The 18,104-nt window shown below is 40.1% G+C and overlaps 1 protein-coding gene across 1 annotated transcript in view; it reads left to right on the forward strand.

Annotated features, from left to right (window-relative positions):
* The first annotated feature begins 11,809 nt into the window (after positions 1-11,809).
* The window catches only part of SLC17A8 (solute carrier family 17 member 8), a 48,870-nt gene continuing 42,575 nt past the window's right edge, over positions 11,810-18,104 (forward strand). Inside the window, exon 1 of the mRNA XM_032594031.1 lies at positions 11,810-12,091. Coding sequence (XP_032449922.1) covers positions 11,991-12,091 — 101 coding nt within the window. The 5' untranslated portion in view covers positions 11,810-11,990. The remainder of the gene's footprint in view (positions 12,092-18,104) is intronic.

Raw genomic sequence — 18,104 nt, forward strand, 5'->3', positions numbered from 1 at the left:
TCTGCAGTCTGATGCTTTACCATGTTGCATCCTTTATTGTATGAATTCTTCTGCAGTTGCTTTTGTTGAGAATGTTCTATGTAGCAATATGTGTTCAGTACTCATTTGATACCGTAAGTATATTTATGTTGGAAAAATTGACGTTGAAGGAGAGGGAGGTGACGAAACAAATGTTTATGGTTAAAATCAGCCTCTGGGCTGCTTCTCTGAATTGTGGGTGAGGAGGGCTGGGGAGCTGGGTTAGCAGTGCTTGTGGTATCCAGACATGAAGCAGAATTAAAGTATGTAACCCTGAGGAGGAGGGGGTGCAGTAGGAAAAACCATTTCACCAAAATGGAGCTTGTTGGATATTAAAAACTTTTTCTGTCCAAAGCAGCCAAGTTTCTCCTGCCACTCAAGGGAGGATTATCTCCAAGATGTAAGCCACATAAGTAATTTAAAATTTTCTAGTAACTTCATTAAAAAGTAAAAATTGGTGAAATTAACGTTTAACTGAATAAATAATTCAGAGCCAAAGTATTTCAACATAGAATTTATATAAAATTTAATGAGATATTTTACATTTTATACCTAGTCTTTGAGCTCCAGTATATATTTTACACTTAGCACACCTCAATTCAGGCTACTCACGTTTCAGATACTCAGTAGCCCCATGTTGCTAGTAGCTACTGTATTACATAGTGTAGGTGTATATGGAAGCTAAGCAGCCATAGGGGTGAACCATGGCAGTTATCAGCTTAACCATCTCCCAGCTCCAAATCCAACCTTTTCTGTCCTACTTTGTGATGCTGGAGCCTGGACCTTATAAATTTCTCTCTTCCGTGAGCTTAGCAGAATGTTAGTCTTCACTGATAGAGGGCCCTGAAGTGGCCCTGCAAAAAAGCAAGAGCATCAAGAAGACACTTCACTTCTGGGTCCTGGTTCTCTGTTTTAATTTACTGTTGGAGCTCAGGAGCCCAGCAGGAGAGTTCCAGCTGTGCGCGGGGTTAGACTCTCCCAACCTTGCTGTCCCTTTGGAACAGCTCCAGGGATCTACTTCTGGGACAACTCAGCAGCTGTCTCCCACTCTGTGGTCCATGAACTCTGACAAATTTCTACAATACTGGCAGTCTGAAAGTTCCTGTGGAAACCACACCCACTCCAGAGAAGCTTGGCGCTCAGCTTGGGGGGTGGGGGTCGGGGTGGGGAAGAGAGCCTCTCTTGGTCTTTAGTTACTTAATTTTTTTCACTTCCTCTCAGCCTAGAGGTAGTAGCTCCTTTTTTTCCTGCAACTGCTACTTCTGTACTCAGGCCTCTTTTGTGCCTTTAATTAATTAACCACCTTCTACTAGTTAACAATTATTTTATTAAAATTTCCTCATTCAAATACCTGGTGTGGGTTCTGCCTACTGACCTCACTCACTGATAGATCCTGAAAGTACTATGCCATTTTATTTAAACATTTAAAAATATTATTAAAATCTTTGTATTGAAGTATAAAGTTGACACAATGTTACATTAGTTTCAGGTGTACAAGGTAGTGATCTGACAACTATATGTTACTAAGCCGTTTATGGGGCGCCTGGGTGGCGCAGTCGGTTAAGCGTCCGACTTCAGCCAGGTCACGATCTCGCGGTCCGTGAGTTCGAGCCCCGCGTCGGGCTCTGGGCTGATGGCTCAGAGCCTGGAGCCTGTTTCCGATTCTGTGTCTCCCTCTCTCTCTGCCCCTCCCCCGTTCATGCTCTGTCTCTCTCTGTCCCAAAAAAAAAAAAAAAAAAAAAAAAAAAAAAAACGTTGAAAAAAAAATGGGGCCATATGATACATATTTGCTGCTAGCAAAAGTGTTAATGGGGTTGATTTTTATATACCTAGCCTATATTAAAACCTTCTAAAAGTTCTTTTTAAATGTGCTTGTGGGGGAAATATGGTTTAGCTATTTTAATTATACCTAGTTGATACAGTTCCAATTATAATCTTTTTTTTTTCCTTCTACTTTTTGCATATGTTCCTTTGTTGGCCTAGGCTGTTAGGAAAGCCAGTGTTTGACTTTCATATAAATAAGTAAATGAAACCGAGACGTTAATGTCTAGAGTCTGAATATAGTAATCAACATTCATTCAGGTCTCTTCCAAGTCTCTGTCCTTAAGATTGCCAGTTTTTCTAAATGCAGTGATTAAATGAAAGTCTGATATGGGGCATTTGCATGGGCACACACTAGAAGCATACAGAGTGCATAGGACTTTGGAGCCAGATAAAGTTGGCAGGCTTTTTTGTTATGTTTTTAGAATTTTTCAAGCTAAAATTCTAGCATTCATGCTGTAAGGAGGTGGCATGATTTATGTTTGTTCATGTGTTGAAACAGATCCAAACTTGTTTTTAAGAAAATCTTGTCTCTAACAGTAGGTACTCTTAAGATCACTCTTGTGAAGTGATGGAAAGGCCTCTCCCTGAAACAATATCCTCATTAGACTGGTCCACTTTCAGAAGGGATGTTCTTTCTCTCCCCAGCACCAGTGATTCTATGCACCTGCCCTTGATCAGCAATAATATCCATGCCCCAGGTACCTGTCAGAGAAAGCCTTTAAGTCTATTGTCCAGCATTTAAAATCTCACTTTTAAGAAATGTTTATGGAAGAAGCATATATTGAGTAATCAATCCAATTCTCTAGAAACTAAGCCCTCTAAATGGAGGCCTTTGTGTCTGGGGCCTTTGGTTACACATCAAGTTCCTTTACCACACTTAGTTTTGGACTGTATAGGGAAACTGAACATCCATGCCAGGGATGACGCTGGTTCACTCTAACATGCAACAGTTTCTTTGAGAACCCATAGGAGAAATTTCAGGTTTCAGTTCAGGAGTAAATGTGCTTCTAAGCAACTGGTTTGCCCTAACCTTTAAAAGATAATGTCTCTGAATAATGTAAAAAATCACATATTAACAGCTTGGAAGTTCAGCCAAATTTGCAGTCCACTTGTAGCAAATGTTTAGGATATTGATAGGATATTGATAGCAAATGTATAGGATATTGATATCAAATGTATAGGATATTGATGTATAGGATATTGTAGCAAATGTATAGGATATTGCAGTCCACTTGTAGCAAATGTATAGGATGTTGATAGTATGCACTATTCAGTGTTTACCTTCTGGCTTTATCTGATTTTTTAAATTCTTATTTCTCCTTTGTTCTGGTTTCCTTTTTTTTTTTTCTTCAAAGTTTTATATCATTTCTTTAGAAATTCTCATTTTGGAATAGTGTATAAATAAACACACAGAATGAATGGGTTTAAATCTTATCTCTTTCGATAGCTGACTGTAATATGTTTTCCCAGCCATAAATTGAGGATCATGCTTTGCAGCCTTATTAGGATTAAATGAAATAAAGTGTGTGAAATATCTGGCAAGGCTCCAGGTACATGGTAGCTGCTCAATAGATATCCTCATCTTCCTTATGATGGACATAGGCCTCTAAAATAGTATCTGTGTGAAGAAGAACAGACACATCACCTAGCGTGGTTTGAATTCATTCTTCAAAAAATAGGTTATAGGTTTGGCAAAGTGAGATTCTCGGGACACAAATAGTTATGAGATAATAGGCCTTGCCCTCAAGGGATTTGCACTATAGTTATAAAGGTAGCGGAGTAAGCAATTATAGGATAGTAATGTGACAGATATACGCAGGAGGCAAGCACAACCTCGACTAGGAGTGGGGAAGGCTTCCCAGAGTTGGGACATGAGGTCAGCCTTGCATAGTGCCTTTTTAAAATTGTTTTGGATGCTATCACATGATTATTTAGGGATTGTATTTCCCCAAATTAAGCTGGTTACATTGGGAAGGGGAATAGAGCACTGTTTTTTAAAATTTAAGATTATATGAAAAATGCTTGATTTAAGGAAAGTCTTGTTAAATGACTTTTGATTACCAGGAAAAGTGGAATTAACATTGGCTGCTTAAAACCTTCTGTATTAGATGAACCTAGGGATGACAAGGCAAGGAGCAGGTGAGCTATAATGTCATTTTTAGCTAATTTATGTTTCATTCATTTCAGAAATTTAATGATTCACACTTATGGGTACAATAAAGGTATACCAAAAGATAAGTAAATCTATTCCTTTAAAACAGTGGCTGGCTTCCAGGGAAAAAGTTGTCTGGCATAAATGTATTTAGTCTATAAACTACCAGAAGATGTCACTGTCTCCCAATTAATGGTCCATGACACTGGCACTTTTGCAGGTATGTTTTTTGAACACCAGCAGGCTGTGATAGACTGATAAGAAAATTTGGCTTTTCGTATTTAATTTATGAGAAGGATAGGACCTCACAAGAAATATGTCTCCAATGTGTGTAGGTTTGTTCTGTTTTGATTCTTTATGTCCTAAGTATGAACCCTGTTAGCTGCTCCATATACTGAAATTATCTGGACACTTGGTTCCATCTGCACTTGAAGGTGAAGGTGGTGAAAAATTCTTCAAAATATCCTCCCTGATTTTACTTTCTCTCACATCTTTAGGTTGCATTATGATGCAACTGTACTTACTAAATTATCAGATTTCCTAAGATATTTTGGCCTTGGACACAACCTAAGATAGCACTGAATCTTTTTTTCAAGCTACCATTCATGGTGTATAAAGCAGAACTGGCAAGTGTTTTCCATGGGTGAAATGAACCAGTATTTTCCCAATTACTTACAAATAGGGACACCAGACTGAGTCTGAACCAATATATACTCAAGAGTGTCCAGGCAATAACACATATTAAAGAAAAATAAATTCTCTGGTCTTTACAGCCAGAAAATAGACTTGAGAGTTGATAATTAAGTGTCTTATGCTGGGTGCTGTGGGGAATGGATTTCTCCAAGATGAAATGATAAATAATTTGTTAAAGGCATCTAGTGACAGCCATCAGATGACTATATGGGTATGATTTCTAGTGAAATTCTGCCCAGTACCTGAAAAGAATTAAGTGCTTCATTGGTTTTCTCCATGCCGTTGGCTTCAACGGTAAAGTGGGGGTAGTCTGCTATTTGGTCCTCTAGGTAGTTATAAGGCTCAAAACAGCAGTTAAGAATGAAAAGTGCTTCATAAAAATAAGGAGTTCATGTTATGAATGAATTCTTCTATGAAAAATGTGAAACACTTAGAATTTATGCAGGGGTACCTGGTGGCTCACTCGGTTAAGCATCTGACTCTTGATCTCAGCCCAGGTCTTGATCTCATAGTTGTGAGTTCAAGCTCCCTGTTGGGCCCTGCAATGGGCGTGAAGCCTACCAAAAAAAAAAAAGAAAGAAAGAAAGAAAGAAAAAAATTATTCTATGCTATGTGGACATCCTGTAATTCTATATTTTGATTATTGGACTTTCTTTTACATTTTCATTAACTGGGAAAAAAGTTAATGACACCTAATATTTAGGCAGTTACGATGATGAACCAAAAATAGAACTTGTTATGTTTCCAGGGTGTCTATACATGCCACCTTATGTTTGCAAAGTATATGGAGATGTATTTTATTTAATAATGGTATAAAATTATATTCCTATTATTTAGGAACATAGAGCTAAATTATTTGAATTCTAGTACCCAACTCACAGTGAGCTGAAATATAATGGGAGTAATAATGCTTTATTGGTGTTCTGGAAGCAGCATGGTATAATGAACATTTGTAGTGAGGTTTAAATCCTGGCTCCACCACAAACTATGTAAGTTTGAACAAGTTCTTGAGTTTCAGCCTGTTTGCTGATTTTTAAGATGGAGAGAAAATATCTGTTTGGTCATTCTACTTTGTAAGAATGAAATGATATCAGGAAACTCAAGTCAGAAAAGACAAATAAGGAAGAAATTACTACAGAATGGGCTAAAAGTTCCCTGTTAGCCTTAAAAAGGATATCTTGTCAGGCTTGGGTGGATAGTGGCAATCTTAATCCAGGGGAAAAAAAAAAAAAAAAAAAAAAAAAAAAAATCCCCATGTTTTGAGATGGGGAGTATTTTATGCCAGTTTCTCTTGATTTTATTATTGGTTGGCCCTTCTTTTTAGTGGAACTTTTTAGTGAAAGCCAACAGCTTAGTTTGTAATCTTAAAAACCAGCACCCAGTCTTATTTATTTCTACAATTTCCACAATAGCTCCACAAGCTTACCTATAGTTAGGTGCTCAATGACATTAAAAAAAAAATTTTTTTTTCTTAACGTTTATTTATTATTGAGAGACAGAGAGAGACAGAGCACAAGCGGGGGAGGGGCAGAGAGAGAGGGAGACACAGAATCTGAAGCAGGCTCCAGGCTCTGAGCTGTCAGCACAAAGCCTGACACGGGGCTCAAACTCCCAAACTGGGAGATCATGACCTGAGCCGAAGTCGGATGCTTAACCGACTGAGCCACCCGGGCACCCCTCAGTGACATTTTTGAAGGCATAAGGATTCAGAGTACATCTTTCCTGAGTTATGTTAAAGGCATTCTTTAGTACCCATGGGATTATAAGATCACAATGTACTGTGTACTGTGGTATTGCAAGCTCGGGAAATGGGTGTAAGGACCTACCCCCAGGTCTCCACATTCTAATAGCCAGGTTACCTTGGGCAAAATTGAGTCTTGATATCTGCTTATGTGTTCCACAGGGTCGTTGTGAGAATCAGATTAAATACTTGAAACTGCTTTGTATACAAATTTGACTAATAGAAGAATGAATGTTAAATATGGAAATTCAATGAAACAATCATTTTAGAAGTACAAATGATAATTGTCAACAATATAATTTAAAATGTTTAAAGATTGAGAGAAGTAAGTGCTGGATAAAATAGAAATTTTTGTGCTCGTCCCTGAGAATGAGGAATTGGGGTTACTGGGCTATTATTTCTAAAGATGTCGTAGTCAATATTTTCTCTAATGGAAGAGGCTTTTTTTTGGTATAGGATGACAGGAAGTCATCTACTATATGTCAATGGCTAGAATTTTTTCTAGTAAACATTCAGTCTACATATCCCAAAATGGACCAAAGCTTTAGTTTCATGGCCCTCCGGAGGTTCTGCTCTGCACACAATCTCCTATATCTTTGCACCATTTGATGTTTTGAGATGGGGATCACATGTTTAATAACTAAAGTCTATAAAGCTCAAGACCTTCACTCTGGCCCTGTTTTGTACCACATGGCACACTCACCCATCTCTGAAAGTATACGCGGTTCCCTCAGATGTCATGCTCTCTCATGTAAGTCTTTGCTCCTACATTTTTTCCCTCTTGTTTGCCTCACTCTTGCTCATTCCTGAACACTTACACTATCATCCTCCTCATCTAGGAAGCCCTCTCTATTCCCCATCAGCAAGGCACAGGAGGAGCCCTTGCTGGTGCTCCCATAACTCCATACTTGGGGCTCACTACACTGAAAGGACTCATTCATTTTTCTGATTTCTTTGTTTCTTCAAGAGGAATATCACATCTCAGCCTATCACAGTGCCTCAAAGGGGCTGCCACATAGGAGGCCTTCAAGAATAATAACAAATGAATAAATAAAATGAGCCTCAATTCTTTAAAGTCTGGCTTTTTATTTTCTTGTCTTATCAACAGTTCTAGTGTGGAGTTTAAGAGTACAGGCTCTAATGCCGGGCTTCCTGGGTCCATATTCCATTCTGTTTAGTTTCTTAGCTGTGTGCACTTAAGCAAGTTTACCTAACCTCTCTGTGCCTCAGTTTCCTCATCTGTAGATGATATAATGATGGTGCCTACCTTGGAGTGTCATTGTGGTGGTTAAATGAGTTGAGTGCTTAAAGTCTGATACCTAGAAACTACTTCACAAATGTTATCACCTTTATCAACTATCTCAATCACCACTAAGAAACTTTTGTAGATTTAAGTATGTTTCATGAGCAAAGGGAACACTCTCGCACCGTTGGTGGGAATGCAAACTGGGGCAGCCACTCTGGAAAACAGTATGGGGGTTCCTCAAAAAGTTAAAAGTAGACCTACCTGACAAGCCAGCAATTGTACTACTACGTATTTATCCAAAGGATACAAAAATACTGATTTGAAGGGGCACAGGTACCCCAATGTTTATATAGCAGCACTATCAACAATAGCCAAATTATGGAAAAAAACCAATGTCCATCAACTGATGAATGGGTAAAGAAGATTATACACACACACACACACACACACACACACACACAAGTGAACATAGTGGAAGGGAAGGAAAAATAAAAAAGATAAAAACAGAGAGGGAGGCAAACCATAAGAAACTCCTAACTGTAGAGAACAAACTGAGGGTTGCTGGAGGGGAGGTGGGTGGGGGGATGGGCTAAATGGGTGATGGGCATTAGGCAGGGCATTTGCTGTGATGTTATATGTGGTGTTTTACGTCACTGGGTTTTATATGTCACTGGGTGTTATACGGCAGTGATGAATCATTAAATTGTACTCCTGGAACCAATACTATATGTTAAGTGACTTGAATTTAGATAAATACTTGACCCTTAAGAAAGAAGAGTCATGTGGTCTTTGCCTAGTAGTGCTTCCAATGTGTGCTCTAAGAGATAAGTACCTAAGAGTATCTGGGGAATGAAGAAGGTTAGAAGCTCTACCAGTGGATGCTTTCCATAGCAAGAAGGTATGTTTGTCATATTTTGATTGTATTTGCTTTTGATGAATAAGTGAGCTTTTTTGGAAATGGGTAAAGACTTGGTGGTGGATTGATTAGATGTGTGATGTGCTGGGGTCTTAGGATTCTCAGCCTTGAGGGTTTATAGGTGGCAAGATTGGTGGCCAGAAACTATGCCTTTTAAAAGCATGGGGCTGACGGGAATTTTTGTTATACTCTATATTAAGCTATAGTTAGGACAGTGTGATACTGGCACAAAGGTAGACATGAAGGTCAATAGAAAAGAATTGACAGTCTAGAAATAAATCTTTATGTTCACCTGATTTTTTTTTGCAAAGGTGCCAAGGATAGCAATTAATCCAGGATAGCCTTTCTAACAAATGGTTTTGGGACAACTGGATATTCACATGGAAAATGTTGAACTTAGATGTTCGCCTCACACCGTTATATATAAATGAACTCAAAATGGATCATAGACTTAAATGTAAGAGCTGAAACAGTAAAACTTGTAAAGGAAAAAACGGGAGAAAATCTTCAAGACCTCAGGTTAGTCAAAGATTACTTAGATATATGAACAAAAGCACAATCTATAAAAGAAAAAATAGATAAATTGGACCTCATCAAAATTAAACATTTTTACACTTCAGAATACAGCATGAAGAAAATGAAAAGACAAATGGCAGACTGAGAGAAAATATTTGTAAAATGATCTGAAAAAGGATTGAAAATATATGCACCTCAATAATAAGACAAAAATATCATTTAAAAAATGGTTAAAATATGTGAATAGAAATTTCACCAAAGAAGATATACAAGTGGGCAATATCCACATGAAAAGGTGGTCAATATCATTAGTCATCAGGGAAATGCAAATTAAAACCACAATGAGATACCATTTCATACCCACTAGAATGGTTATACTAAAAAAGACAGCAAATATTGGTGAGGTTGTGCAGAAATGGGAGTCCTCATACATACTGTGGGAATATAAAATAATGCAGCCACTTTGGAAAATAATTTGGCAGTTTCTTAAAACGTTCAACATATACTTACCATATGACCCAACAATTTCACTCCTAGGTATTTGCCCAAGAGAAAGGAAAAGATGTCCATGCAAAGACCTGCATGGGTATATTCTTGACAGTTTTCTGCATAGTACTCAGAAATTGGAAACAACCTAAATGTTCATCAACAGGTCAATGGATAGACATCATGTGGTAAGTCCACATATTGAAATATTCCACAGAAAAGGAAAAAAGAAGGGACAAACTACTGATATGAGCTGTGACTTGGACAAACCTCAAAATTATTATACTAAGTGAAAGAAGCCAGGAACAGGAGACCGTATATTGTATGATTCCATTTATACGAAGTGTCCAAAAAAGACAAATCTATAGAGAAAGAAAGTAGATTACTGGTTGCCTTGGGACAGGGGGTGGGGGTGGAAGATGGGGATTAACAGTGAGTATAAAGGATCTTTTTGGGGTGATAGACATGTTCTATCTGCTTTGTGCTTTAGTGTGATGGTTGCACAACTTGGTAAATTTGCTAAACATCATTGTCCACTTGATGGATGAACTATCAGATATACAAAACATACCTCATAAAGTCAGAGGAGGCAATGTGAAGGGTGTGATGGAGGAAGAGAGAGAGACACACAGAGAGACAGATGAGAATGGCTGGAGCCAGGCTGTTTGGATCTGAAACCTGGCAAGTCTAACCTCTTTGCCTCAGCTTCCTGTTAGTAAAATTGGGAAAAATAAGTTACTAATCACAAAACAGTGTTGGAAAGATTGTGATAGTACATGAAGAATACTAAACAGAATTTGGACCATAGAGAGGACTCAATAAAACATTAGCCATAATAATAATAACAATAATAATAGTTATTATTGATAGTAGTAGTTAACCTACCAAGGATCCAGCTCTGATTTAGATAACTTAATTCAAACCTTGGAGAAGGATTGGAATACAGCTTGCAGTTGGCAATTACTAGTCCTGTGGACATGACTTTTGGGGTATCTGAAAGGCTAAAACACAGGATTTGTCAGGCACATGCAGGCTGGGGGATTGGAGCACTGGAACCTTGCAGACGAAAGCTGCTTCTTCATGAGAGCGTCGTATATAGAGGCATTAGCTGCTGCCCATAAACATGGGAGCAACGTGATATTTTAACCCCAGTCCAACAACTTTTTAGGTTATATCCCACAATGGAGCAGGTCCTCCTGGGGCAGAGGACAGGTGATTTGGAGGCATGGAGGAGGGACACCTTGCCTAGGAGGGTTTCTAGAGGAAGAGACATCGCAGTGAGACTTAAGAATCCCCTGACATTTCCTAGATAAAGGGTGAGGAGAGTTACCCAGGCAGAGGATATAGCTTGAGCAAAACTCAGAGGCGACATGGAGCTTGATGAATTCAGTAAAGGGCTGATATGAAGAGCAGAGTAATAAGAAATAAGGCTGGGGTCCCATGGAGGGCCTTGTGAGCCATGATAGAGAATAAAGAATGTGGATTTCTCCTGAGGACAGTGAGGATCAGTGAAGAAGCCTAAGCAGGTACTAGGACCAGCTCAGATACCTTCAGTGAGGTGGTCCCAATGGCACCCCGGCACCACACCTTGAGGGATCCTGCTCTGTTGATCAGGAGAAAATAAATGCCTTCCTAGATGTTTGCCTTTAGCCCACTTGAGCGCAAGCGCCCCTCCAAGGACCACATCCCTACTAGTGTCTGGCAGAAAAACTGTTTCATGTTTCCCACGAGGAGCATAAAAGGCATCATGTGGTGGCTGAGAGCCTGTCTGTAAGGCCAGACCTCAGAGAAGCAGAGGACTTGTAAATGCTTCATACACTCCACCCTGGGTGTCTGCTCTGGCTGAGAGCCCATTAATAAGCCCCAGCGGCTGAGGGGCAGGTATTGTGCCGGTTACTATAGCATCACCTTGGAAAGGATCACTCCGTGAGAGCCACGGGCTGAGTGAGGCAGGAGGGGGATGTGGTCAGAAGCAGCAGGAGGGGCTGGAGAAAGGCTGCAGTTGCTGTCGCTGGTCTCAGGACACCTCGTGGGCTGGAGCCCACTTCAGCTTCTCCAGCTGCAGCCCCAGGGAGGGAGTGAGGCTGCGCTCAGCCTGAGAGTGGCTGCCAGAGACAGCGCCACAGGCTGCTGCTGAGCTTGTAGCTTTCAAGGGACTGAATTCCCAGCCAGACACTACTTGGCCTCTTTTTGCGGGGAGGGGGAGCGGTTTGTCTCCTCTTGAAAGATCTGGGCTGGGTTTCATCTCCTGTTTGATTTTAAGTAGTTACCTCCATGAGAACTGACTTCAGGGTGTTCATCGAGGGAAGCAGAGTGGTCCCCATGCTGGAAATGAGAAAGCATGACAGTTTCTGAGACTTGACTCTTAGTGCTCGGAGGTCCCCCATACCCATTCAAAATGCCTTTTAAAGCATTTGATACCTTCAAAGAAAAAATTTTGAAACCTGGAAAGGAAGGAGTGAAGAACGCCGTGGGAGATTCGTTGGGGATTTTACAAAGGTAAAGTTTGAATGCAAACTTTAGGTTTATTTCTGAGTAGTTTCACATTGCCAATGTTTGAGAGGCTTTGCTTCATGTTTTAAAAGCCACATTTTTAAAGAGGAGTGGGTAGGTCAGATTAGATGGCTTCTGGATCCCCTTCCAGCTCCAACACGCTACGTCTGGAGGGGAAAAAAAAAGATGCATCGAAAGTATAGGGTTGAATTAAGAAAATACCGAGATAGGCGTTCTGCTTATATGGTAGTATTGGTACTTACCAGAGATGGTGATATTGCATATTGTGTGTTTGGCATTCAGTTGGAAGAGGTATAGGGAGATAATATTTCATGTTAACTCAATAATAATGACAAAATCAGGAACCACTTTATATTGTATACTTTTGGTTGAAATAATTTTTAGGAATTTTTCCCTATAAATCAAAATTAAGTATGTGTTTAGATTGTTATATAAATTAGAGGGGTTGCTGATTGTGTGGTTTTGAAAGAAAAGAATAGTTACACAGTAGTTTAAAGAAAGTATCTTTAAAAATTAGTATTTAAAACAAAAAGCCTTACATGGTTACAATGGGAAAATATTATGTACTATCATTAAAGTGAATGTTTTTGTCCAAACCAAAAAGATAAATCTTTTTTAAAGTTAAATATATTATTATTAGAAGGAGAGTGTGTCACAAATGAATGAATTGATGTGACATTTTAATTTGTGATTTTTTTATAGACATAGTAAATGCCTTTCTAGGTTTTATAGATGAATTAATAAGCAGTCCTTATGTACAAGGTAAGACAACTTCTTTAATCCCTCTGATATAAATAAATGTGAAAAATACTCCTGATAAGATTTTTATATGTTTGAATGATTATTTCTAATCCTAATGAGTGAAATGCCATCTGGCATCTCCTTTTAACTTGTATATGTTATCTCTTCAATGAAAAAAAAAATCAGTATTCAAAGGACTATTTCTAGTCACACAGAGATGCATTCCATTCCTTGGATTTTATAACACAGGGGCTCCTGTCAGTGTGAAATTTTCCACTATATCACTCTTGATGAGCTTTCCTAGTAAGAGAGCTGGGGTCAGCCCCTCATTAATTTAAAAGTTAAAAACGAAGAGGTTTCGATTAGACCTACACTGAATTATCGTGTATAGGTAAAAACCTAGCTGACAGCAGGATAAACCAACCAGACATAGCAAATGATTGTAATGACCTTTTCTTTGAAGAATGTTTTATCTTTGTGTTGCACACTCCCCGGGTAATGTCCATCTTACTGTGGTGGTGTTCATTTGATTAAAAATGGAAAAAGAAGGTACAGTTGTCTTGATTGGCATATTCAAGTATAATGACAAAGGAATTTGACAAAGTCAGGCATAAAAACCAGAGTTGACTACAATCACCATTATAATCACCAGACTCTGTACCTTAGTTTATAAAATATTTGACAAAGAAGTACTTAGGAATTTTCTTTCCAACGTTAAGTTGAACTGCTTTTTTGAAATTTAATCACTTTCTTTGGTAAGAGACTATTGTAAGAACTGGTTTTGCTATGTTTGATTGGATGACCTTCTTGAAGATCTTTTTGTTTGCCAGATTGGTTTGCTTAGGAATAGAACAAAATTCATAATTTCCCAGTAGTGCGACCTCAGCCCTAAACAAAGCTATGTGTTTAGGACTCTGAATGGTTTCCTTGGAACTGAATCATGACACAATAGAAAAATGGCTAACACAGGGCTAGAGATGCAGAATGCACTAAAATGCATGCTAGATGTTACCACTGTTGTCTTAATTGGAGAATGACTTGAGAAAAAATAGAGCCAAACTAGAACCCCTTCTTTCAGTGATTCTAGAAAGAAGTTATTGACAGAGGATGGTTAAAAAACAAACAAACAGGCATTAATTGACCAGCAAACCAAGTTTACCCTAAGCTCTAGCAGTCGTTGAACAAAGCTCCAGAATTAGGGCTCCTCCAGCGAGACCAACTCTGCCACACACTCGATGTTGACCTTGTCTTAGAGGTATTTATATATAAAGGGCCTTGCCCAGGGTCTGGTATATAATGACCATTCCCTCCACTTGCTAATTTTTCACCTAAAACCAGTTGGCAGAATCCAATGGGGAAACAAAAAATCAGAAGAAACTGTTTTCTGTTTTGTAAGGAACAAGAACATTTGGAAGTTAGAAACTCTGACTTCCTAACTTACCAAGCAGTATATAACTCACTGTCTTGTAATATTTGATACTGAAATCATCATCTAAATGGAATTCTTGGGGTGCTTTTTAATTACTGAGCATTCTGCACAGTCAGGGGAGTGGCAAATGCATAGGGAAGCATTTGAAGTTTGCACCTGGGGCTGATTACAGTCAGGCATTATTAGCCTTCCTGTTACTCCTGGAAGAGTTATTGATAAAAAGGAGCTGGACAGTTTAATCAGCTAAAAGTACAATAATATTTCAGAAGCGTAGGAACAAAGAATACATTTATTTATAGTCCAGTATTAGAACAGATGACATAGAAGGCATTAAATTTGGAAGTTAACATCTAGAAATTGACATGTAGATTTGTTCAACTTACATGACAATATGAGTGTCCTCTAATTGTCTATGTGTAATAAAATGATAATGGCAAACATTATATATTCCAGGCACTGTAAACTCATTTACTTGTATTAAACCCTATGGGGTGGGGGCTATTACAGTTACCATTTTACAGATGAGAAAGCCGAGGCACAGCGAGGTTAAGTAAGTTGTCCAAGGTCACACAGACTATAAGTGGCAGAGCTGGGTTTCCGACCAGACCTTCTATGACCACTATTCTTACTCATTACACTATGCGACCTCTCTAAGTGTCTTTGCTCTTCCCACTTACTGACTTGAGACTTAATGACTCATGTAGGCTTAGGGAGTCACTTGGGCCGCAGCGTAGCCAGCAACCTCTGGATCTTATGGCAAGTATGGGCTTTTCTCCTAATCACTTGTAGTATGTAGTATTGAAGACTTCCCCCAAGGGAAACTGAAGGGTTGCCTACTCTCCTTATAAATATTTTTATCTTCCCTTTAAAGAGATGGACCAATCCCTGGGTATTGTGTCCATCCTCAGCATTCAGTGCCTGTGATTTCAACATATGCACCAGACATGCCCCGTGTGCTCCATTGATAAACACAAGTGCGCGAGAGCAGGCTCTGAGGTCAGGTGGGCAGTTCTAATTGCTGTGACATCATTTACTTTCTGCCTGTACAACCTCAGGCAGCTTGGCTTCCACTTTTGCAGCCAGGGTAATTCTAGAAAAACAAAGTCAGATCACATCTCTCCTCTGCTCAAAACCTCCCCACGGTTCCCCACCTCTCTCAGAGTTAAAGCAAGCATCTTTTCAATGGCCTTCAAGGCCCTACATGGGCTGTGGGAACTTGAGAAGTCTGGCATTTCTGGCCTTCTTTCCCTGCCTCATTCTGCTCCAGCCATACTTTGCACTTTTATTGGAACTCCCCAGACCCACTGTCTTCCCAGACCTACTCTTGTGCCAGATGATGCACCCTATCTTTTTCACCCTGGAAGCTTTTCTCTCTAATAGGCTGATGGTTTGTTCTCCCATGTTCACGTCTCTCATCAAAGGTTACCTTCCCAGGGAAGACTTTCCTGACCATCCTATTTAAAGATAAAGTCCCTCTCCCCCATTCCCTGTTTCTCTTCCCTGCTTTATTTTGCTCCATTTCTACCTCTAAAAGCAGAGCCTGAAACAGGGATTTGGAGAATCTAGGATATGATTTATTGGGGGTGAAGTTGGGAGGGAGTAAATCAGGATAGTAAAGGAGAACACCAAGCAAAGATGTGATCTTAAGTAATGCACTGGGGTCAGAGCGGGAGGATCTGGGGCATAACTGGCACTGAGTTGTCCCTTTAAGCAAAAGAGCCAGTCTTTTATGTCTCTGCATCAGTCATTGACTGTGGGCTGTCCCTGCTGAGGATTACGACCAGTTCAGGACCAGTCAGCCATGCCACTATGGTGACCTTTGGCGTTGCTTTTTGGTCTTGGCCTGAGGACACCAACATGACTGGGCAGCAGTTATAACTATGTTTAATGGAATTTTCATTGCATTCCCAAGTGGAAGAATTCTTCCTTGGGCATCAGAACTCCTAAACCCAGTGGGTCTAAAATTGAAGAGGTGAGATATTCCAGAAGTGGGTTACTGGGAATGATGATAAATGGACTACTTCTACTTTCATCCCTTCTTTCTCAGACCAGTGTATTCCACCTGTTGGGGACATAGCACTATTACAATAACTATCGGTTTATGGAACATACTGCATCCTGAAGGATGGTGCTCTATCCTAGCGGGCATTCCTCTCTGAACTGATGCCTCAGTGGCATCTTTAAGAGGCTTCCTCAGCTCTGGCAGGCTACCCTTCTGCACACTGCAGCTTGTGGTAGGTCCAGTGGATGCCATTGTTATGCGCCCCCTGCTATATTTCCTTTGCCATAAATTGGGTGTCTTGGTCTTAGGTGATGTTATGTGGGATTTCATGTTGGCTGATCAGGATTCTGTGAATCCTCAGATAGTGATACTGGCCAAGACTTGCAGGCTCATATGTGGAATATATGTCAGCCCCACCCACTCAAGATGAATTGCTACTCTTTCCAAGACGGAAGGAGTCAGATATAAATAGTTTGCCACCAAGAGGCTGGTTTCTCCTGAGGGATTGTGCCATAGCAGGGACTCAGCATTGGTTTTGGTGCTGACAGCAGTGGTAGCCACGTCAGTCTTGGTGAGTGGGATCCCAAGCACAGTCTCCAGCTCTGCTACCATGGCCACTCCACGTGCCACTGCTCTAGAACTGGGCGGCTGAGAGCAGAAGCTGGCTAATATCCACCAGCCAAGCCAGCCGTCCATTGACCGTTCAGTTCCCTTTCCAAAGGGAAGGTCTGTGATGTGTGTTCATGAGCGGCCCAAACATCTCACACTCTGTCCGTACTCTGTGTTCATCCTCTTGTCTGTCAGCTGCTGTGAGTCAGATCCCTCAAACGCCATTCTGACCTTGCTATCCTTCTCTCTGATCTTGAAGTGCTGCCATTGGCCTCTGCTACTGCCAGATTCTAGTGTTCTGACTGCCCCGGGGAGCCCAGTTCTGGAACAGTATCCCCTGCTGTCAGACGGGATCTGCCTAGGACAGCCACTGCAGAGAGGCTCACTGGTGCTGATGGCCCCATGACCCTGCATTCCTTATTGCCTTGGTAAATGGAATGTGGTTCCTCTGGCTTCCTGAGGAATATAGTTAGCTTGTGGGTTTTCTGCCTTATCTAGTAAATACGTATAGCATATCTCCTTTTTTGAGACTTTCAGTCCCTTTCTCTACAACCTGCCATAATAGTTCTGGCATTTCTCCTAAAAAACAAAAACAGTTGGGGTTCCTGGGTGGCTCAGTCGGTTGAGTGTCCGACTTTGGCTCAGGTCATGGTCTCGCAGCTTGTGGGTTCGTGCGCTACCTTGGGCTTTGTGCTGACAGCTCAGAGCCTGGAGCCTGCTTCGGATTCTGTCTGCCTCTTTCTCTGTCCCTCCCCTGCTCGTGCTCTGTCTCTCTGTCAAAAATAAATAAACATCAAAAAATTTTTTTGAAAAAATAAAAAACAAAAATGGTTAAAGGGACACCAATTTATTGACGATTCTGATTGACATTGAAAATATGTCATGAATTTTTATTCTAAATAACAGACCTCAAAATTTTAGCTAATTTAATCCTCACTAATTCATCTATATGGGCCACTCAAATTTAGTAGTCACTGTAATAGGCATTAAAAAATGAAATAGGCCTATAATTTAGGTTTATCGGACAAAGAAGGAAAGGAGAGAAAGTGGGCCCCTGAACCCAAAGAAGAATATTCTTCTGGCCTTGATTATTCTCTCTTTGAAATGAATCTGAATGGCAAGAGGAATGATGTTGGACATGCTTATTAAACCATGACCTGACTTCTCCTGGTCCCTATCTTTATGTTCTTATTCAAAGGGTGAAGTCATTCATGGTC

Source organism: Lynx canadensis, chromosome B4 (assembly GCF_007474595.2).
Source record: "Lynx canadensis isolate LIC74 chromosome B4, mLynCan4.pri.v2, whole genome shotgun sequence".
Taxonomy (NCBI): domain Eukaryota; kingdom Metazoa; phylum Chordata; class Mammalia; order Carnivora; family Felidae; genus Lynx; species Lynx canadensis.